This window comes from Solea senegalensis, linkage group LG18 (assembly GCF_019176455.1).
Source record: "Solea senegalensis isolate Sse05_10M linkage group LG18, IFAPA_SoseM_1, whole genome shotgun sequence".
Taxonomy (NCBI): domain Eukaryota; kingdom Metazoa; phylum Chordata; class Actinopteri; order Pleuronectiformes; family Soleidae; genus Solea; species Solea senegalensis.
Window position 1 is genome coordinate 7,138,190 of NC_058041.1, and position 24,596 is coordinate 7,162,785.

The following is a 24,596-nucleotide window of genomic DNA, read 5'->3' on the forward strand; positions in this document are numbered from 1 at the left end:
CCTCCCTCTTCTCTTCTCGCCCCTGAATGGCGCCCTCCTCCCTGTGTGATTGTGTGTGTGTGTGTGTGTGAGCATGTTGTCTTTGCCTAATGTTGTGCAGAGTTATTCAGCCGCTCTTGCCTTGGCACTGTGAGATTAGTCTGCAGCCGCCACTAGTTTGCCCTTGTTGTGACAAGAAATCCATCCTGTGCAAGAGCTAGATTCTCTGCATCGACCATCTCTGCCCCGTGTTCCATCGAGTCAGGCAGCTTTTAAAAGAGAGGGGGACAAAATGAATGGAAGTGTGGATGTGAACTACGAGCAGCAGGCTCTCCAGGAAGGCTCCTTCATGTTTACTTCAGAGTCTGTGGGAGAGGGACATCCTGGTGAGTATAAGACTTGAGATTTTTTAGGACGAGCAGACTTCACGTGTTGGCACGCTTTATTTTTCCCCCCGTTCCAGTGAACAATGACTCTGAGGAATGTGCAGAATTCTGAGCAGCACATGGAGGAACAGCACCGTTAAAACTGGTTCTGGGTTATGTGGATAAGACGGGGGGGGAGTTTTGCAAAGTTGCAGTGTTTGTGTCCAGCATTCACTCTCTTTTAGTTCTGTTTTAGTGCCATTTGCAAGCAGAAGAAAGTGACTTTTTACAGCTTTTTACTATAAAAACTGTGCAGAATCAGTGAGAGTGAGTCAATGCACTTCACAGCTGTGAAGCAATGCACTGCAGATTCAGCTGATGAGTCCTGATGATATAACATAAATATACGTATTGAAGGCAAAGGATAAATATTGATGTTTAAAGTGCACAAAGCGGCTACAACCAGGTAAATCAGGGCATTAGAAAAGTCATTAAACCATGATCTAAATTATACACCAGCTAATATAAAAGATCCTCTTTATGTTTTTGCTTGGAAACATAACATTTGTATCCAGGACAATGATTAAAAAGTGGGTCACGGTGGAGCTGAAACCAACCCCAGCTGACGGAGTTCCTGGTGGGCTTTTTTTGTTTTCTTTCAGCAGTAAAGAGTGTTAAAGAAAACAAATCTTTATATTTCTTTTCTTTAAAAATCACTTGATATAATAATGTATTATTTGTTTTTGGGAAGTCCAGCATGGCACTGCTTTGACGAGCACATGGGCATGAGTTAGGCACAGAGCACTGAGCCACTATGACTATTCATAGGTCAGTAACTCCTCCGTCCTCAGTGCTCCAATGTGCGGCAGTGAAATGTGATACATTCCCATGTGGAATCTGACCTGTGCCGAAGAAGGTCATGCCATGAGGGGGAGTCACTCTGATATGATGAGCTCAAACACTTGATGAAGATGACATTCATTTAAATGCTGTTTGTTTTTGTTTGGTTTTTTTAATCTTTTTCCAGATAAGATTTGTGATCAGATCAGTGATGCAGTGCTGGATGCTCACCTGAGACAAGACCCTGATGCCAAAGTGGCCTGTGGTGAGTAAATGATGATGGGAAACACTTATGTATGGTAATAATAGGGAAGTGATATTACGCTAACCTTACTTCTACAGTAATAGCTTATATATAATGATGATGGAACATGAGTGTGGGAGGATGAATGTCATCTTTATAATATGGTAATTATGCATATCGCAGAGCGATATTACTCCAAAATGACCTCTGCAATTACCAAGTTGGAAATTGCATTAGAAGAAAAATGCTGTTACCCGAAATATTTCACCAATTATCTATATACTATAGTATTACTATATAATACTATTACAACATTATTACTGTGTTCTAATGTAACGTGTGACCCAATAATGAAAAAACTAAAACTGTCACTCGTGTGAGTGTGATAACGTGTGTGTGTGTGTTCAAACAGAGACGGTGTGTAAGACGGGCATGGTGCTGCTCTGCGGTGAGATCACATCCACGGCTAACGTGGACTACCAGAAGGTGGTGAGAGACACCATCAGATACATCGGCTATGACAACTCAAGTAAAGGTGACGTCTACACACACACAAACACACACACAAACACACACACGTTGTCTATATTCTTAGATTATTCTATAGCTGACGTCCAAGTGTGTGAACTTTTCCTTCATTGTGACTCTGTCCTCTCTCTCTGTCTCTCTTTCCACATCTCTCTGGGCAGGTTTTGATTATAAGACCTGTAATGTGCTGGTGGCCCTGGAGCAGCAGTCTCCTGATATTGCACAGGGAGTTCATGTGGACCGTCTGGAGAGTGACATTGGAGCTGGAGACCAGGTCGTTTGGATAAAAAATGACTTTATCATTAAATCTGGGAGACACTGTGGTTAAAACTCCCCACATTTGTTAAGATTACACAAAGTCAGTATTGACTGTGATTAAGAAAGCATGCAGCTCTGATTCTACCCACTCTGTGTGCACAGGGTCTGATGTTTGGATACGCCACAGATGAGACAGAGGAGTGCATGCCTCTCACCATAGTCCTCGCCCACAAACTCAACGCTAAGATCGCCGAGCTGAGACGAAACGGGACAGTGCCCTGGCTCCGGCCAGACTCCAAGACACAGGTGAGGGGGGGTGAAGAAAAACAAACATGCAGCCCTTCAATCATCTTCTACCTGTCTGCTGAGCATGGTTATAATATTGAAAGAGTCAGATTTTCAACGTTTCTTTTCCAAAGTCCAGTCCAACTGTGTCACTCGGGTCCAATTATGGACAAAGAGCAATTTGGTAACTCGAAATTAAGTATCTACCTGTCTCTCTAATGAGTTCTATCATCAAGGTTATTATAGTGAAGGAAAACAAATGAAATAATGAAAACTAAAATAGAACTGTGTTTATAAAATGAACAAAATCAAAGTCTTTATACATTTATTTCATACATTTTTACACGGTTTTGTTTACAGTGTGGCACATGAGTCTATGCAAGTTTAAAATAACATTTGTTATGTTGGTTCATCTAAGTCAATCAAACCTCCAGCCTAGTCTTGAGCTCCCTGAGACTCCTGACTCACAAGAAATGTGATTTGTCCCATGAGGGTTATTTAATATTATTTATGTTATGTGTATGTGTGTCAGTATTAAGCACATTTTGCACTTCAGTCTAATTTCTTGTAAACCAGGAGTGTCCAAACTTTTCTTAAACAAGGGCCAGATTTGATAATTTGAAGATTCCCGGGGGTCAATGGTTCCTTCAGACAGTTAACAGTTATATACAAATAATTATCAATTATAAATGGCAATGTAACCAAATCTAAGCCTCAAGGAGTGATCAAAATAAATAAGTCTGCCTTTCTTTCACATGTGGAGTCAGATAACATAATAACATCATCACAGGATGAATGCATGAAAATGACGGTTGTTCATTTGTTCTTATACATTTTTAAAATGGCATCTTTTGTTTTTATGTTTTTATGCCACAATAGTTATTATGACCTTTTTGCATCTTGCACCCGGCAAAAACTCCAAATGACAGGAAACCTAACACTAAAACTAATAAAAAGTCAACTAAAGCGTAAAGCATTTATTACAAAAACAAATTAAAATGAACTAAAACAATAGTCAAAACGAAAACTAATGAAAAACCCTGAACTATTATAACCTTGCTCCTCATGAATACAAGCACAGCAAACAGAATCTGGTTCAGACTGGTATGAATCATCTGAGCTGGGAGATGCCTTTCGGAGAACTCCATGAAGAGCCACAGACGTATCACGATTTCACTGTACATGTGTACTGGACACGTGGCACGACCTGAGTGAGCTTGAAATGTTAGGAGGAAGGCTGGAGCTTTTCAAAAATGATCGGAAGGGTTCAAAAATAAAATGTACACATGACTGGACTGGAGGAATATTGTGGCTATTATAATTAACTGAATTGCCTACTGTAGGAGTTTTCTAGAACAATCTTTTTATTCCTTTGTATTCTGAAATCATATCAGCCATTTATTTTCTTCCAATGTCTGCTTATTTTCCCATTTCCAATAAACATAGCATCGTTCATATTTCCAATAAACAAATTAAAAAAACGAAAGTTAAACTCAGAGCACATGTAGAAAACCTCTCAATCATCAAACCCTGAGTAGAGTGACAGGTGACCTCAAATAACCCTGCATGACCCTGGGCCGGTGTCAGCCTCAGGCAAAATATAAGAAATTAAATACAACCCCCTAGTGGTTGTAGGGGGGATCATAAACCATTTTAGCCATTATCCAATATACTATCTTAAGTACCGGTATGTGTAATAACTTTTATCTTCTCTTCATCTCCATCAAGGTGACCGTTCACTACGTGCAGGAAAACGGCGCCGTGATCCCCAAGAGGGTCCACACGGTGGTGATCTCGGCGCAGCACGATGACAACGTGAGCCTGGAGGAGCAGAAGAAGGTCCTGAAAGAGAAGGTCATCAAAGCTGTGATCCCAGCGCGGTACCTGGACGAGGACACCGTCTATCACCTGCAGCCCAGTGGGCGCTTTGTGATCGGCGGACCTCAAGTAAACATTTCATTTAAGTGTTGAATGTTTAAAAGTGTTCTTTATGGAACTAGAAAGTCCACTATGAGATCGACATCTCTTCTAATCTGACTGAGTTCACCATTTACGGTTCCATTCAAATATCACACTACATACAGTACTGTGCTGTATGCATATTATACATTACAGTACATACAGGGGGAGAACAGAACAGAACAGCTGCAGGGTTTTTTAACACATAAGGCTTTTACTTGGATTTAAAAAAATATTGCATGTAAATTACATGCTTAAGCTTTAACGTGCTATGTTAATTATTCCATTAATGCAGGGCTCTCAATATCAAATAAGCTGGGGGGCCACTGAGTGTCTACTTTGGTCGTTACAGGGTCAGTCAGGTGAAAAAAAGTTCAACTAATATTTACGATGACTTTTTTTAGATTTTCAACGTTTTGATATGGAATATCATCACATCATAAACTATTAATAACAAAAAAAGCATACAGAAATAACTTGATTTTATGTGGCAGGACGCATGAAATTGATTTGGGTCACCGCATGAAAGTTTGAGACCTCTGGATTAAGTAAGAAAAGATCTGTTCCCCCAGTTCAACCCTTGGAACTTGATAAAGGAGTCACTTGATCAAGAGACATTGGAGACTGTTAGATGTCTGTGTCAGGAGAGTGCACACAAACACACACACACACACACACACACACACACACGCACAGACGCACGGCTCTCACTCATTTTAGGGCACACTGCAAAGACTGGAGACAATGAGCTGCGGTCGTGGTTGTTACGTCATATAAAATAATCTGCTATTATAATCTGTGATTATATCAGGCCTCAGTGATAATAAAGGCTCCGTGTTTGGTCCGCTGCAGGGTGACGCTGGAGTGACGGGCAGGAAGATCGTCGTTGACACGTATGGGGGCTGGGGGGCCCATGGCGGCGGGGCCTTCTCCGGGAAGGACTACACCAAGGTTGATCGCTCGGCTGCCTACGCTGCCCGTTGGGTGGCAAAGTCCCTGGTAAAGGCCAAACTGTGCAGGAGGGTTCTGGTGCAGGTGAGATCCTTCATGTGATGTGGATGAGTTGTTATGCTTCTTTTTTTTCTCTCTTTTTCCAGTGATGAAATTGTGTCTGCTGGAGCTTTTCTGCCAAGATAAAATGAAAAAATATCCCATTCTTTGAACTTTTTCACACATTTTTTATACACATGACTTAAATTTGTCTGTCTCTGATGTGGTAACATACTGTAACTACTGTGTTGGCTAAATATCATATCCTTTGCTGTAAACTGCTGTTGGGCCCTCTTTCTTCGTCTTGATGTGTTTTAAGTTATTTATTTATTTAGAAAAATATGTCTTATATAGATATTAGTGTGTGTTTCCATACTCCCCCTTTTTCCTGTGTATCTTGAATTGAATGTCCACATGTAAATATATTGTAGATATTTGCATTTATTGGTACAGAGAAGCGATATTTTAAAGGTGATTTAACTGAACTGTAACAAATGTCAAGATTCAAGATTCTTTAGAATAATGCTAATGCCACATCATTATACCAGTAGGACATAAGGACGTACGATTCATTGTGTCCCTTGTGTCTTTAACTCTCAGGTGTCGTACGCCATTGGAGTCGCTCATCCTCTGTCCATCTCCCTGTTCACCTTCGGCTCCTCGCAGAAGAGCGAGAAGGAGCTGCTGCAGATTGTCAATAAAAACTTTGACCTCAGACCCGGCGTCATCGTCAGGTCGATACTGCAGCCTTTAATCTGTTGTTTGAAGAATTGTGTCGTGGGTCAAACTGTAACTTTACGTGATGGAGTTAACACTGTAACCCAGCATGAACATTCAAATTGTCTCAGTGCAGGAGGTTAAACTGTTGAACAGACACTTATTACGAGCTGAATATTGTTTTTTAACTAGATTCTGCTTAATTAATATAACCACAAGGCTGCCAGTTGCCTTAACATCCCACAGAATCATTTAACATGTAAGCATTTCATTGAAAAAGAACAGTTTTACATGTTTAATGTTGCTTTCTCCGTTTCTGTCAGTCGTCTGTGGATTATTTAGACGGCTTTAGGTTTTTTGATGATGATTTACTTCAAAACTCAACAGACATACGTTAAATGAATGTTGACTACTTGGACAAAATTAACAATTTTGTCAAGACAAGTGGATAAACTGTAAGTTTAACATTTAAAAACATAATAATTGGTGTTGAAGATGGGTATTATGTGTTTTACAGTGTTATGTCACTGTGTAAAAGTTTGAGTTTAATGCTTGTCTGTTTGCTTTTTAGGGACCTGAACATGAAGAGACCAATCTACCAGAAGACGGCGTGCTACGGACACTTTGGCAGGAAGGAGTTTCCCTGGGAGATCCCAAAGAACCTCAACTTCTAGTCAATGTACCTGTGTGTGTGTTTGGAGCCACAGGAGAAAGGCAGCTGCCTGTGTAGAGGGATGATGGTGAGAGTTGCCATCAGTTATGACTTCATAGTCCCTCAACAGGAAATATGCAGAGTACAATAACATTGCCTGCAGTTTATTTGACCCATAAATCAGTTTAAAAAAGTTGATGTCTGTGACCTTCTGTCCTGATATGAACGAGTGACACAATATTTTAGGGAAAACAGCCATAATCACAGGTGTGACAAGCGACATCTGAGGCACTTTTAGAACATTCATTCTCTCATGACAGTTTGTGTACATTATAGCCATTTCAGAACCACAGCAATGCCTTAGGATTGGTGTAATAATCTAGACTTTTGTTACTGCATTATCATTAAATAAGCAGATAAAGAAGTGACTCATGAGTCGTGAACAAAACCTAAAAAACCCTGGTATTTGTTATTAAAAGAGATTATAACAAAGTCCCGTGTTTTACCAAAGAAGGCGACAAATCAAATATTGGATTTTGTGTCATTCAAACTCTACTTTCTCACTAGTTCTGTAAAACTATGTACGTATATGTATAAAATCTTTCAACAATAAAACCTTTTCAGAACAGAGTCTCTTAAGTTTCCCTTGAGTTTGCCTGCTTTTATTTGCTTTAAATTTGCATACGCCATTGAAACGTAAAAATCAAAGTATAATCAAATACTACATGTCAGTGTCTTCGGTCGTAGTTTGGTCCCAACAAAGCTGTAAAAAGTCACTTTGAATGCTTTATCTTTTGTTTTTCTTTTGTACAAAAAGCTGACACTACAACAAAATATACAGCAGAGCTTATGTGGGTAACAGCGTTACCTGCTCAAATAACATTACCATAAAAAGTTGTACAAAATGTCTCTGTGGAAATTATAACCATAACTGTAAGATAAACATATAAAAAAAGAAACATTTTCTTTAAAGTAAGGACTGATATTTCCAACAAAACCCTTCTTCTTCTTCACACAACTACACAAAACTTTCCAGCCACAATATTTGTCAAACGGTTTTGGAAAACCTCACCATATTATTGAGGTAAAGTGAAAGCTGATGGAGCAAAAACTTCCTGAGTGGGAACAATACGGTGCTCTGTGTCTGAATGTCTAAACATGAAAACAAACCGCCGCGATGGTGCCCCGTGTGGAGCAACATCTGAGGCACTTTCAGGATGTTCATTCTCACAAAAGGCCAATTGTTACACTAGTTAGAAATAAAATAAAAAGCTGTAGATGTAGTAAATCTCTTTGTTGGCCTTCAGAGAATCAGAAAAGGCACGAACAGCGTTGTGCAACATTTTGCAGTTTCGCCTGTAGTTTTATAAATAGTTAAAAGTCTTTGGTAACTGCTGGGGGGAAAACAGCTTTGGTGCAATAGTTGTGCAAAAGTTGGTATCGTGATGTGCAGCTTCCACTTACACTAGATTATGTTTGGCATCTTCTAGATAGGTTCATTATTTTTGCCCTTTGTGAAGGACAAAGCAGTTCAGTCACAGGATGGTTAAATTCTCCAGCTGGTGGTGGTTTGACCCTGCACTCATCTCTGTGATGTGCTTGGAGGTGAAGAAGCTCTCCAGATCCACACCTCCACACAGGACCAGCAGCGTGTCCCTGGAAATGCCCTCAAACTCAAAGGCAAACGTGCCGTAGAAGAGCATAATGAGCATGCAGTAGATCCACTCAAAGATGGCGGAGGCGTGCTGCAGGGCGAAGCTCTCCTGCACAAAGAAAACTCCGCCTGGGGATCAGAGGTTAAGGAGAACAATAGTGACACAGCAGGAAGTGAACACACACACATGAAAAAGCCAAAATCTCTCCCTCAGGAATCCAGAAAACCCCACAGCTGCAGAGTACAGTCGACCCTTTTTTCTAATCATCAGGTCATTTGTGGCAATTTAAATCAAACCTAGTGGAAGGAGCGTGAGATCATGGGAATTGTTGCCTTGCTTGGTTCACCTGTGTGTCTGCAGCAAACAGCGATGAGTAAATTTGTGAAAAATACACACAATAATGTGAAAAAACAAAAGACTACTCAGTGGCTAACTAGTATTACTCAATACTTTCCTAAATCTTTTCCTTTAATAGACCCAGAATTTAAAATTAAAAAAAAAGGATTGAATTACCTTAAATACCTGACCATAAATAAATAATATTTTGGATTCTTTGGCTCAAAATATATAAAATGATTCTTGTTATTGTTAAATATATTAATACTGAAATGTCACATATTGTCTTTATTTGGACAACAGTTAAAATAATAATATGTATAATGTGAGATGATTCACTGGCTGTAAAGCTGTATTTTCTGCAGCAGGGGGCGACATAACACATTACAATGAACGACATACGCGGCACAGGCAGAATGTGGACAGTGAATAAACACACTGTCAAGATGAAGCGTGAACATCATCTATATGACATAGTTAGTCGCAGAAGTGTTAGTATTTATTCATACAAACAATTACACACATCAGAAGTTAGCTCAATACTATGTGAGAAAAACAAAAAAGACGGCGTGAGTAGAAACACAGTGTTCACGTTCATGTTGGAAGGATACTGAGCACCAGTGCTACCAGAGCCAGCAGAGCCATCCCCACGCGCAGGTGAGCCACTCGGTACTCGCCCTGAGTCTTGGCCAGTTTGTAGGTCAGAGCCGACTGCAGACACACAAACAGCATACTGCACGGGAAGGCCACGCCGGCTCCAACGTAGTGCAGCACTTTGACCAAATCCACCTGGGAAATAAACACACAAACAGAGATATTTGAAATATGTACATATATTTTGTAAATATTGCTTTAATTCACATCCTCTTTCTTCTATCCTCACCCTTGTTTCTTAATCCCTTCTTCCCCTCTCTCTCTCTCTCAAAGCTCATCCTCTCATCTTAGAGCTTTTTTCTTTATTAAAACAAGATTCTTGATTGTTTCAGCTTCTTAAATGTGAATATTCTTTGCTCCATATTACAATAAATCATTAAAACTGAATCATTTTGGTTTGCGGACAATACAAGACATTCGAGAACATCATTTCCAGAATTGACAAACTAATCAAAATAATCGACAGATTAATCAATTACGAAAATAATCGCGAGTTGCAGCTCTATCTCATCTCCTCAGTCCATCATTGAGAATGAGGGTCACCTATTTCTCTACTTATAAAGGTTGTTTGTATGTACTGGGAAGGCCATTTACAGTTCCAGTGTCACCTAAACTTGATTTAATTTGAATTTAGTCACATAATAATCTCAGTTTTCTGTCTCTTTCTGTAGTTTCTGTGGTTACTCTTGTCAGTTTTAAACAAAACTAAGTCAAACATGCACAAAACTCTAATCTAACCACAATTTCTAGTCCTTGAAATTATTATTTTCATACATTTAAGCACAAATTATTATCGGGAAATCTGAGAACAAAGATACGAAAACACACACACACACACACAGATGACACACACACAGATAATGGTCATGGTGACCTCACACCAGCACTCTGTAATCATTCTATTACAATACATTCTGACAAAGGGCATCACTGAAGGACAGGACAACCTGCACCACAAAATATAAGGTAAAGAAAGAACTGGGAGGAAAAAAAAAAATCAAGACGTATATAACGGCAATCTAACATGGCAACAAGATTAACTCCATTATCCTCGTGTCAACTGATAACTGCTCATGTCATCACCGGGAGAGGAAGTGTTCTGTGTTTATCTGCTGCAGTGCATTTGTAATTTTCTGTGTTCCTGTGTTCTCTACACACACACACACGCGCGTTCACATGGCAGAAACAGCTGCTACGATGATGATAACACATCCTGCACATGGAGTTAAGTAAATGACAGATGATACTGTGTTGCAAATAAAAGAAGCAGCTGGTAAAAAATGACACAGGAGGCTGCGTCATTTCTGCCACTAGGGGTCTCTCAACTATCGGGAAGCAGCGTTGGGATCGTGGGAATTGTTGTTGTGTCGTCTCATTTTGGGCCGAACTTTAAACAGCAATGAGTAGTCGTGATCCGTTAGTGACAAACACACATATGTAGTAACACATATGTCCTTCCTCACTCTGACGTGTCTGTCGCAGAAGTTATAGCAGAAATGACGTCATTAAAGGCGACCAAAATGACGAAAAATTGAATTGTTTGGATTGAAAATTTGATTTTCAGTAGAGAAATATTGCATATTATGTCTTAAACTGCAACATTTTAGGGACTTATTTTAAAATAATAATGTAAACTGGCTCAAACTAGCCAACAACAATATTTTTATAATAATAATAATAATGTATTAGGTTATATTATATTCATATATAAGCTTGTGTAATGTTTTAATTACAATTGTCTACATGTTATTTTTGATTTTATATTGTTTTTGTTATTTACAAATTCATTTTTGTATCATAAATGTGTTTTTTTTAAACATCATGATGGATTATCAGGATATCATCTTCATTTCTAATTACTAAACAGTGAATTTTACCAAACTGTTTTTTCACTTCTCCACACACAGTGTGTGTGTGTGTGTGTGACCATCTCATTCAGAGTTTCATTAAACCTCACGTTTTTCTGAACATAAACAGCGATCCTCGTGCAAGCTCGGCTGTTTATCACTCAGCACACGTGGTGTCACAGATGAAACCGCCTCTCTTACATACGTCCACCACTCGCCGCCATGTTTACACAGAGGCAAACACTGGTGGTTGGTTACATAAGAGTGAGCACAGACGGGAGGGAGGGAGGGAGGGGGCGGAGGAAGAGGAGGCTGCACCCAATCACCACAAAGATCACCCTCAGACCGAACCATGCTGTGTTCCCTAAAAAGTGTCTGAAGGGGCCCAGGCATTGACACAGACAGTGCAGGAGCAATGTGAGCTGGCTGCTCCACTCAACCACAGAGGAGAGGGCCTCTCTACAATAACGAGCCACCGCCAAACAAACGTGACTGACTTTGACAGCTCACATATTTAACTCTAATGATTGTTACATCACACGCATGAAACACACGTGGCCACACACACACACATTTTCACTTAAAACGTGATCATGTATGCTTTTGAAATCACAATGTCACAATAAAAATGTGTTTGTTGCTGTGCATGTGTACATTAGTCCCCTCTACATACTGGTCATTTGTTCTTACAGAAAAGAGTAACGTGCAGACACTTAATGTGGCTAATAATGATGGCAAGATGGAGTCAAATGTTTGTAAATGTTGGTGTTAGTGGTGGGTCAAAATATCGATCCTTCCTCATGTGATACGATAATTGATACGCCAGGGCATACATCTATATTTTAATTAACTAATTAAGGCACTCGTAAAAAAAGTGAAAAGACCATGCCAGTTTCACTCGCCGGGCGTCACTACTTGATGTCTCCTCTTGGCGGTGCTGCTCAAAGGAATAATGGTGGAGAAAACTACGTTAAGAGATGCTCCGTCCACGTTCCGCGCATAGACTTTATGCACTTTTTTAGACAGATATCATGATGTATCGCTATATTATTGTCTTGCAATTCTGTGTTGATTATGACAGAATTGTGATATTATTGGTGGACCATTACTATCGTGGACCACGTATCGTATCGTGAGATTCCCCAAGATTACATCGGTCATATTTATGTGCAGGATAGGACAGCTCCTGACCTCAAAAGGTGATTTCACATGGTTCTAAAGTTATGCCACTGGCTCACAGGAGGTGTTAATGCAGCAGAGATGTGCCAGGAAAAAAGCAGAATGGGTTTCAAATAACTGAAAATAAACATGCATTCAAACAATTTTCTTCAGAAGACAGTGTAGCTCAGCATTGTTTTGTGGTTGAATCTGATTCTGCAGTTTAACATGTAAAATAGATGTAGTGGAGCAATAAGTACTGCATTTCCCCCGGTAATAATAATACCAGGAATACTTCGTACAAGCATGTGCAGCACACAAGTAAAATGAGCACGTTTAAACATGTAAGTGTCACTGTATATTTAAGATGTGAACACACATTCCTGAACAACACAAACCCACAGTTTGAGCAGCAGATTTAAGCCAGCCCAACCCTGAGGCCTCAGCACATTTGCATTATGCTCTAGTTCAGGTGGCTGCCTGTACAATATACATATATATATATATATGTACATTTAGTTTAAATTGTATTTGTTCTTTAGTACATATGATGATTACCTGGAAAATCCCCAGCATGAAGAGACCAGCAGCACAGATCCATCCAGTGGAGAGAGCAGCCATGTTGAGAAGACAGTTCTGGTGTTTCTCGATCACGTGAGCGTAGCGCAGCAGGCTGATCAGCATCACTGCGAGAACAGAACCGACAGATGTTTAGAGAGACAACTCTGACAGTGCAGATGGAAGGATGCCGCATGAAGATGGCATGGTTCCTCATCTAGAATCTGTGTGTGTGTGTGTGTGTGTGTGTGTGTGTGTGTGTGAGAGAGAAGGTTTGGCTCTTGTTGAATGAGTAGTCCAACAGCAGAAAGATAAACTAGAGCTTAGTGAATGAACCTTGTTAGTTTTAGAAGTACATTTTTAGTGTTTTCGATGAGGACTACTGGTCTTGGCAAGGTCAGTGTGTATGCCAGAAAAGGTCCTAACGATACTTATAATATACATATTATTATTTATTTTGAAGTGTTTTTATATGAGCTATTGTACATACAGTGTACAGCAGCCCTAACTCACTCTTCTACACCAAAGTCCACAGAGTAAATCTGTAGACTTTTACGACTGACTGATGATGAAGATTTAAAACACTGAAGTTGGACCCGTGTGATGTAAAAACTTTGTTGAGAGTGAGGTCAAATGGCAACGTCAGCGCTAAGCTCATACAACCACACTTTAGATAATTCCAAACAAAGGATTTCAAGCACGCTGACAGCCATATGGTCAGTGATCCATGTCTCACACTTAAACCCACATTCCCTCATTCGCACTCAGCCCCTTTATCAGATCGTCCTGTCACACTCTGCAACAAAATAAAAACCAGTGGCGGAGTGACGAATGCAGATGACTGTGGTGCGTGTTCTTATCTCCTGTCCAGGAACATGTTGCACTGTCTGCTAACGCGAACAGAACAAGTGCTCACTCTCGGCTTTCTGTGCCTGATGTGTTTCATTTGTCCTTAGGTCACATTCAAAGTGTCGAGCATGCAGAACGACCAACGACTTTCACAGCTTCTGCAGCTGCACTACACGACCACATGTTCCTCCAGCGCTGGGCTAATGAAGGTCACACACCACTGATACATAGTGAGCTAACAGACCTGCAACACTACAGCAACAGTCGCAGATACTGAGTGAAATAAAAGTATATCATTTTTTGTTTTCTATAAGAGGGCACTGCTGCATTTATGAAGAAAAGGAGTTAAATAAACCCTCACTACATTTCCTGATTATAATTGCATGGTAAGTATCATTAGTGTGGCCGTTTGTGACTTTTCTTTAGTAACTAAACGATGTTTGCTCGACTACGTTTACATTCAGGAGCATCTCTAGCTTTGTGTCAGACGTGACGTGGGAGCATTTTTTTCACAATCACTGAGCTGTGAAACTGTGATGTGAGTGTCTGGACTAGAGCTGCAGTCATTCAGCCTCTGTGTCATTTGTTTGACCTCTCCTCAGTGTGCACCTGGTTCTTTAAGTGTTTTTTTTTTTGTGAAGATGATGGTATTTGAGGCCCATTAAGCTGTCTCAACGCTATGTGTGTGTGTGGTATTTATTGTAAAAAAAAAAAAAAACACCTTTGAGTGTCTTGTGTTTCTGCACGACTTCACAAAAGCTGACAAAAAGTTGACAAACAGTTTTGTCAGCGGTTGTCAATTAAACATGGTTAAATGATCTAACTACTATGTCATCTCAAGTAAAACACCTATTAAACTATAGCAGTGATATGAGAAAAACAGGAAGTGTCAGGCGACTTCGAGCTGTTAACTAAAAGTTAGTTGCTTCAACTGAATCAAGTTCACGAATAGTCGGGGTTTAAAGGTTCTCTTCTTTTAGGTATGTTGAAAATTCAGACAAACAGAGCTGAGATGCATCTTTTAGGAACAAACTAGCCTTTTAATTCAGAAATAAAGAGCTTTTTTAAATCATTTTTCAGGTGAATGTAATATTCTCCAGCACCTGTAAGCTACTTTTTCATCTCACTTTCCATCTCAACAGCTCAGAGCATCACAATTAGGCCTTCGAGAGGGGATAGTATATAAATGTATGGTGTCATGTTTTAACCATATCACACAGGCTCCTGCAACTGCTGCAAAAAAAAAAACAGTCCTGTCTTGCTCTTCATTGTGTTACTGTAAAAGACCCATAGTCCAAGATTGAAATGTTCAGCAGACCAAAACTTATGACACTTAGTTCCTAGAACACAACTTTCCAGAATACCAACAAACTTTTACATAACAAGCAGGGGCAAAAAAAACAAATGATGAAACCTGAATGAATGAATCACCAGTTTTGGCACACGCCACAGCAGAGTAGCCGCTCTCATGGTCTGAGGGTATTTCTTGTGCGTCATGTGAGACATACAAAAAAACGCACCATTCATGGCACAGTTTCCCCCAATGCATTCTGAGGAACAGAGACTCGGCTGGAGTCGCCGCAGCTGCAAAAACAAGTCCCGAGTGTGCACCGATCGTCCAGATCGTGTGTAAAGAATGTTCTCTTTTGACTAAAGACGCGTTAACAAACGCTGCGTTGTTGATACTCACCCATAAAGGTGCCCGTCGTGCATATGAGGGTGAAAAAGCAACTTTCAGGTGGGACTGTTCCACATTTACTGCAATTAAAACAGAGGGGGACAGTGGTTAGTACGGGCTGGCGGCCTCCAGGCTCAGTGGGCTAAAGTTCAATCAAATCCTCACACAGGTCAATACAGATCCATCACCTCCTGTGCTCACTGTGCAGCACCACCTGACTGGAATTACTTATGAACAGTCAAGCGAAAGTAAAAATGACTTTAGGCCACGCCAGCATTATTTCTCAGAAAGCAGAATTGGACCGTTTAACTGTGGAGGTTGAAGGAAAGAATGACAGAGTGTGTGTGAAGGTGAATAAAAACACTAAAAACAACAGTGGTTATTAGTATTCAAGGCAAACTGTCTTTAGCATTTACAGCAACAAGAATTACAAGACTTTCTTACATGTGGAGATGCATTCTAATGCCAGATGTTACAGTTATACTGAACCAGGTCTGAGACATGAAGACATGTAGATGCTCATGAGTTCAAAATGTTCCAATAGTAAAGAAGAAGATTTTTCCGGTATATAGAACAAATGTATTCTGCCACCGCGCTGTTTTTGGCCTCAATTTATTCATTAGTGAATTCTGCTGCTCCATCAATTTTTCTGTGTTTCAAGCAACAACAATAGTAAATGAAAAGATTCACTCTCAGAGGAGAGATAAGGATTAGGTTGATAAATGCTAATTGACTTTTTGGTATCCGATTCTTCTTGTCAGATTGAGATCCAATTAAACTGTGAAGAGTACAGGGTAAAATGTTCTGCTACATCTACTCAAATGTTGTTTTTCGAACTAAATCCATAAATATTCCCTCCAAACAAAGACTTTGTTGAGTTGGTCAAACACAGTATTTCACATACAGAGTCATTTCTGTTGCTGTCTGGGTTGGAAATTATATTATGTATGTATATTTTGTGTCACAGATAACTCGCGTGAACACAAACCTGATGAGTGGGATGTTTTCCAGGGTGCAGCACAGCACAGGACCTCTCTGCAGCGGAAGCTGCTCCTCACACGACTCATTATAAATCCTGTAAACACAAACACAAACACATATTTACATCAGGCTGCAGGAAAACTGACTATAAAACTAACTATAAACTATATGTGTTGCCCTATTATACACTCTGAGTTCATTCATGCCCAGCTGGAATCACTGGCTCGCACTCATCCTAAAGGAAAGTTCAGAGTTCAGAAAGAAATAACAATAATTCAGCAGTTCACACAGTAACCCAGCAGGAGCCGCCTCAGTGACACATAATGAACTTTTTAACGACACAGGACAACTAATGTGAGCAGACTCTGTTGGTTTAAAGGGATATTTGTCGGTCGGAAATTAACCCAAAACTGTTTTTTCTGGGTGAAAGTTCTCTTCAGGCAAATGCTTCTGTGTTTGTGGTGCATTCATTATGACAAACTAAACACTAATCATTCACTTTGGATGGAGCGGCGTCAAGCATCGCCGACTGCATAGCGGCTCCGTTACTTCACATCACTTGTGTCACAGTAGTTGAGAGATGTTTAACTTTTTAAGCGTGAGATGACATTATGCAACTAAAGCAACACACATGAATGAATCAATGAAAATCTCTGGACTATCTCAAGCTTTTATTTTGATACTTACCAGTAGATACTGTACATTTGAATATTAGCTAAATATTTAGTTTCACCCAGAACATTTAACATTTAACATTTAGATTCAGATTCAAATTCAAATTCAGATTTAGATTTAGATTTAGATTCAGATTTAAATTCAGATTTAGATTTAGATTTAGATTTAAAGATAATATTAAGATTTAAATGTAATATCAAGATTTAAATGTAATATTTAGATTTAATATTTAACATTTAAGTGTAACATTTAATATTTTAAATAGATTGATTTATTTAACATTATGTATACGTTTACAAATATTGGAGTAAATGTGGAAAAAGTTCAAATTCACAACACTTTTGTTAAACACTGTTTGAAGCTAAATGTGAAAAAATCTCTATGTTATTTTCAGCTCGAGCCACTTAACAAACCTCATTGGATATTGGATATTGGACATATGACATGTCATGTGACCTAGGATATGAGCTTTCAAAGCCAAGTTTGGATTCCTCCTCTGATTTTGAGCCTAAAAATCATCTTTGCCGTTTCTCACCCCCCCAGCTCTCTGTTCTCCACACACCCTCCCCTCGTGTCAACATTTGCTCTTTATTTTCTTAATGTCCACTCCCAATCTTGATGTGGATCTCTCTGTTCTTTCTCCACCTCTCATTGCGCTGCTGTGTTTGAATTAAGACCGACAAAACTTGGCAGGAAGTGGGGTGCCGGGGGGGCTTCACTGATGCCGGCTGTGAAACGATTCTTCAACACAAATTGTTTTGCCTTTTTCTTCAACAGAGTTTTCCCTTTCACACTTTACCTAGTTTTCACAGTCGACATCGATGTTGGGGATGATATTAGTGAAATATGTGTTTCTGCTCTGCCTGTTATCAGCAGTGACACACCTTGTTCTAATCCAGCGACTTCAATTAGATAAATAAAAACCTGCTTCTCTACTAAAATCTTCAGGAAATAGCTGTTTCAAATTTAAATAAACACACTCTCTCGGCGAGTTGGAGCAGTAACGCTGTGGTACGAGCTCTAAACTGCTGTCAGAGGGGAAACCACATGTTTCGGGTGACAGTTCATTAAATATAGAATATTAATCAGTGCAGCCTTTTGTTTTTATACTTTCAGGTCTGAGACACAGGGAACCGTCAAGAGTGTGACAAAAAGTAGAAGAAGCACAGTGTGTGAACTGTCTCTGAAGTAACAATCAGTGAGAGTTGATAATCGTCATGGGAACAGGGAACATTTTCTTCTGTCTCTTGTCTCTTGTCTGTTACACCTTGTGAACGTCTAGAAATCTACAATAATTTAAAAAGAAATGAACAATGTGTCGGTGACACTATAGTGACAGTGAGGACAAATGTTGATTCAAATTTGGCTTGAAGTGTCAAGACTTGGAATTAGGGCAAGGATTTGAACTGGGTTAAGGTTAGTGGTTTAGGTAAGGGTCTGGGGAATGTATTATGTCTATGAGTGTCCTCACTAAGGGTTAGATGCTGTCATATGATGGGGACAAAAATCTAATCCCCATAGCATAAGTTACTACATGTCTAAAAGATAGATTGAGGTTAGGGTTAGGTTAAGGTTAGGGTCGGGGTTTGGATTAGGCCAGTAGTGATTATGGTTAAGGGTTAGAGTAAGTCTCCAGGAAATGAATGTAAGTCAATGCAATGTTAGAGACTTAGACTTAGTCTTCCTTTTATTGTTATTGCACAGAAAACACAGCAGTGAAACTGGCAACGAAATGTCGTTGCTTGGCAACCGATTAAACCAACAACACAGCACTGAATTTGGAGGTAGTTACTGTAAAATATGACCCAAGAAAAAAAGTGTATACGTATATAAGTACATATAAATGTCTCTGAAGTCAACAACAGAATAACAGAAATGTCCTCTGAAGTCATGGAAACCAGCGTGTGTGTGTGTGTGTGCCGTACCAGTTGTTCACAGGGCAGACATGCTGGTTGTACAGGGCCATCGCATATCTGTAAATTTAAAGCAGAAACAAACTTTGATCAAACATCTGAACACAACTGATCCACATGACGGGGAAAAAAACTAAACATTATATTTTTGAAATGGTCCAGATACAGATATAGTCTCTCAGACAACACATACACAATCACAGTGTTTATTAAATGAGGTGGAGTCCTGTCCTGACATAGTATGAGCCTGCTGGCTGTATTTTAACCTGCGCTCTCACGTCAGAGGAGAGGCAGTAAAACCTTTACACAATAACCACCTGCACAAACACACTGCACCTGAGATATTTCATTATATACACGCACACACACACACACACAAATACTGCCATGAATCTCATTTTCAGGTCAAGGCAGCAAATATTCAGCGCCTGAAATGAGACCTTTATGTCTGTTAGTTGATCTTTCTTTCTTTTTACCTTCATTTTTACTGTGATTTTCATGGAAGCAGAAGCAGCATCCAGTTATTCTGCTCCTCACTGTGTGGAACAAACTTCCTGGGTACGCATTAAAACCAGGCCTGAAAACATTATTGTTCACTCAAGCTTTAAATTCCCAAATAATCATTCTGTGTGCATTTGAACGAAGAAGAGAGTGAATTGATAACTTTTATTGGCAAATCCCACTTTTATCTCTAATTGAATGTCTATTTCACTTTCAATGTTGATTTTAATGTCTTTTTTATGGATTTCTGTGCCTTTGTAAAACACTTTGAGTTTCCCTGTGTATGAATAGTGCTATACAAATAAACGTGCCTTGCCTTTATTAAGCTAAAAATGAAGGTGGTAAAATACTTTGGTAAATATCAGTAAAATATGCAAACATACTGAACCTAACGATGTTGAACATGATAAACACCAGAGCCAACGTGAAACCCTGTGGTAAGAAACCCTGTGTTCATGAACTAAACATTACAAGGTTGTGAGCTGAGACACATCTGTAATAACAGCAGGACAGTGACTTAGACTAGAATAACCCAGAATAAGAGAGTTTGGATAGTTTTATGCACTTGGGCAAATGTAAGTTGACTCGAAACAACATCTAATCTGAGGGGTAAAGATAAACAAAGAAATAAGAAAAAAACAAGTCTTTCACAGATATGATAAGACAGCCGGTGACACAATCAGCTGATTGATGCCACAGTCCAACATCTAAATCAATCACATGAGAATGAGATACAGTAGTCCCACTGTCACTGTCACTGTGTGTGACACACAAAACACTCGCTGTGGAACTGCTGTGGTGTTTCGTATCATCACTATGTTGCTACACACCATGTTCAAATGATGTGATTGTTGGCAGTTGTACTGGAATAATGAATAAAAAAAGGTCTATTACACCAGGTGTATTCAAGACATGCTTGAGCATTACACTCATTGACAGTTCATATCGAAGACCAACTGTCAACATGCAATAGTACGACAAACACACGTTTTTACCCTTTAACAATAATTAGAACGTAGAATAGAAATGTGATCAAAATCACACTATGGTCTACTGTCATTTTCAAATGGTTAAGGTCAGAGGAATATTTCCTAAAGCCAAAAATGTGTTCAACAGATCTGCACAAATATCACAATGTTATGTACAAAAATGTTATTGTTGTTGTATTTGTTATTGTAATTGTTATTTAAAAATGACATTTCCCTCTCGTATCGCAGTCAAAAATAATTGCAATTTCATATTTATATGAAATCGTTCCTAGTTCCACCAGGAGAGCCAGGGTCATGTTATTGTTCAAGTGTAAGGGTAAATCGCACTAAATACTAAATCCTCTTTAACCTGTAGAAGCTTTGGATTGGATGTGTTCCAAATAGGTGAGAAATAATTATACTGTATCTCCTCAGTGTTTCCCAGAGACGCATCACAAGCACTTAAGTGGTTAAGTTTACTTGTGAATCAAAAGGGCGACGAGTGTTTCAGACGGAATGAGGGAAAACTTTAACAGCTTGTGTGAAAAACAAGAGTAAAGACAAACTTACGAAAGAGACGGACGTTCACGAAATAGATTTACGGAGGAGCTGCACACCTTGACATGTTGCTCATGTTCACATTTCTTATCAAAGTCTTTTTGAAAGAAGTTGGCAGACTGTTTCTCTTATGTCACCGGGGTCATTAGATAGGTTAACTGACTGCAGGCACAATAGTTTTTGACATTTCCGATTCATTAAAAAGCTCTCTCGCATCGTGTTATTCTTAAGATCTGAGGGAGAATGACGCTCACTGCATGCACCACCTACGGACTCAAGAGCGCCGTCTGTCTCTTAATCTTGTTTTAATTCTTGGATTATACACAATTATGTGCAATTAGAACAAAACTGTTGACTTGTCGGATGTCACGCAGCCCCACACACGGCAGCAGGAATTTCAAGGATACGACGGAAGAATGAACACAAAGTCACAACTGCTTTCCTTCCAAAAAAGGATAAAGGTTTTACATCCAGTGTCGAGATGTCGTTCAGTCACTTTAAGTCACTGTGGGTAAAGCTACAGGTACAAACACTGAACGGCTAATGCTCCACCTAATGCTGTAACTTTCCACCAACTTCAATCCAAATCCATTATTTTATGTGTAATGATATACTTTCACAGTCTCAAAGTCAGGTAGTTAGTGACCAGTCAAAGTGTCTTTAAGCTACACGATCACTGGAAAAACTGTTAATGTTTTGTTATCGTGGCCTTCGATCCTGACCTTCTCTCATCAGATGAGAAAAGGACAAAAACGCACAACTTATGTCAGCGATAGATTCTCTAAACTCTCTGCCGATATTATAAAAAATAAAAAAGCATGTGGGCTTTTATTGGCATTACATTAATATGTATGGCTTGTTTTTACTTATTTACTTTGAAGCTTATTCTGTAAAGTGTCCCTGGTGTCTTGAAAGGCACCTCAAATGAAATGTTTTATTCTTTTTACTATAAACAGAATCTAAATGAGGTGCACGTGTGTCATTCTCTCTCTCTCTTAGATCATTTCAGTTGCATTATGCTAAGGTTATCATTCAATTAAAGATCACCAAACACCCAAAACATCCTGCCTACTGTCCCTTTAATAGTCTAGAACCAGGCCTGAGCAGATGTCCATGTACATAATGTTTAGAGATACTTACACAATCCATATTCCAGTGATGGTGGAGACAGGCAGGCTGATGGGCAGGATCATCCAGAGGGACATGACGATCACCTGGAATCACAGACAGACAGACAGACAGACAGACAATCAGACACTCTTCTGGTGTTTTATCGCCACAGAACAAACCGAGCGCAGCTTTTAAACAGAGAATAAAAAGTCACTTTGAGCGTCTGCACTCACGAGAAGTTTGATGTGATGTGAGCAAATGCTCCAGAGTAAATTCACCTTTATATCGCTGATGTCATGTGATTAGGCTGCGCAAACAACAAGCAAAATACAACTAAATTCAACTAAAATACAACTAAATTCAACCACATTCTTATTATTATTATTCTCTGCTGGTGACTTTTTGAAATGGCAGAAATTTGGGGCTTAATAATAATAATAATAATAATAATAATAATAATAATAATAATAATAATAATAATGATGATAATAATATGTTTTTCAGTTTTCAGTATTTATTTTGAGTGCTGAATAATTTACAGTATTCGTCAAATAATAGTGCAATTCCTATTAAAATTGAATAGCATATCATATACTATAGTACTATGATGAATACCCTGTAGTATCATGTTTGCGCATCAATTTAAAACCTTTTTTTTTGTCCCCAGGGGTCAACATAAACGTTTGTAACTTCAAACATTACAGTGATCATAAAAAAAACTTTAAGACAACAATATAATGTGCAAAATAAAGAAACTAGACTGAATGCATATGAAAGAAGTATAAGAAATTGAGATCAACAGGTATGTGCATTCTGAAATGAGGTGAGATTGTGAATGTAGATAAACAGAAATATTTAAAAACAGCATCAACAGTGAGAATCACTTTATTTACATCATTCAAGATGTTTTAAAATGACCACCATCAACAAATGTGTCATAAATAGGTTAGTGTGTGTGTGCGTGAAGGTGTCGTCTAAGTGTTGAGTCTCACCTTTCAATCTTTTCTTCAGTTTTGGTTCGAAAGAAAAGCTTCAGTGTCTCATCTCTGATCCTTTGGTCCGGAGGGAAAGTTATAGCAGAGTCCAGGCTCCACGCTCATGGTCCAGACGATGAGAGAGAGGAGGAGAAGAAGAAGAACAGATGTGGATTCATCCCTGAGAGGAGAAGAAGAAGTGGAGACAGACGGTCATGTTCATCTCCTCACGCCACACCAGAGACTGTCAGTGTCTCCTCCTGACTGCTGGGGTCTGATGTGGAGGGAGAGAGAGAGAGAGAGAGAGAGAGAGAGAGAGCAGCTGGAGTAACTTTAAACTCCTCCCTCCTCAAACATCTCCTCCTCCTCTTCTTCCTCTGCCTTCACTGTTGTTTATTTTAAAATCTACATTTACCTACATGTTTTACTAAAACTATCCTATCAAATAAAGACCTCATACTGTCATTAATCTGAAGACTGTACTTATTTTATAGTGAAAGTTGTTCAAAGTGTACTTTCTCTGTCTGGAAAGTGCAAGTTTTTCCTTTTTCTTAAAGTTTTTAACCTTTATTTCAATTTTACAATTTCTTTATTGGCACGGGAAACATACGTTTCCATTGCCAAAGCAAGTATATATAAAATAAAATAATAAAAATAATGTAGGACTGTTGCACTTAAACGGTGCGACACACATACAGTCGTGTGCATATGAAATGAAATATAATTGTGCTGAGAAAGAAAATGCAAACGCATGACATTTACAGAGAGAAACATAAAGTCTGGTTGTAGTTTTTTTTGCAATCATTTCTTAAAATTGTGCCTCTGAGTTAAAAGTAATGTGCAGCACCTTGGATCCATCTTTGTGTGTGTGTGTGTGTGTGTGTGTGTGTGTGTGTGTGTGTGTGTAGAGTAGGAGCTGCAGCAGTTGTTGTTGTTGTAGTCGGTTTTCTGCGTTCTGTTCTCCTCCAGTTCCTAGAAACAGATTTCACAACTGAACAGTGGAATAAAATGTGTATCACTGCGAGGTGAATGTTGTAGCCTGGTTTACTGTGTTTCTTGTGATTCTTGTGTGTGTGTGTGTGTGTGTGTTGTTACTCCTCTCGCTCTCTCTCTCTCTCTCTGAGAAATGTTTTCCGAGAAGCCTGGGTGCTGCCTTCAGGCGCCCTTTGTAAACTCCTGCTCCTGAGTTGGCAACCATGAAGAAGGACAAACATTTCTGGTTTCCTCTACACTGGGGCCCCCTCATGGAACTATAAATTGTTTCATAGCAAGTGAACTATGCACTATTCAGATTACAAAAATGAAAATGAAATGTAAGTACTTGAATAAACTGAATAGAATTATAGAGTAGGGTAAATGAAGGC

At 39.2% G+C, this 24,596-nt stretch overlaps 2 protein-coding genes across 2 annotated transcripts; one reads left to right on the plus strand and one right to left on the minus strand.

Annotated features, from left to right (window-relative positions):
* Positions 1–44: 44 nt before the first annotated feature.
* On the plus strand, positions 45–7,447 carry LOC122759162 (S-adenosylmethionine synthase-like). Its single transcript, XM_044013774.1, has 9 exons — positions 45–365; positions 1,372–1,449; positions 1,841–1,963; positions 2,118–2,230; positions 2,377–2,520; positions 4,228–4,446; positions 5,311–5,493; positions 6,049–6,182; positions 6,737–7,447. Exons 1-9 carry the CDS (start codon positions 272–274, stop codon positions 6,837–6,839), a joined length of 1,191 nt encoding a protein of 396 aa, XP_043869709.1. The 5' UTR covers positions 45–271; the 3' UTR covers positions 6,840–7,447.
* On the minus strand, positions 6,966–23,511 carry LOC122759163 (transmembrane protein 150A-like). Its single transcript, XM_044013775.1, has 8 exons — positions 23,251–23,511; positions 22,289–22,362; positions 19,134–19,181; positions 16,541–16,627; positions 15,565–15,632; positions 13,026–13,153; positions 9,420–9,597; positions 6,966–8,600 (listed from the first exon to the last, which is right to left on the minus strand). Exons 2-8 carry the CDS (start codon positions 22,351–22,353, stop codon positions 8,353–8,355), a joined length of 822 nt encoding a protein of 273 aa, XP_043869710.1. The 5' UTR covers positions 22,354–22,362; positions 23,251–23,511; the 3' UTR covers positions 6,966–8,352.
* Positions 23,512–24,596: the final 1,085 nt, after the last annotated feature.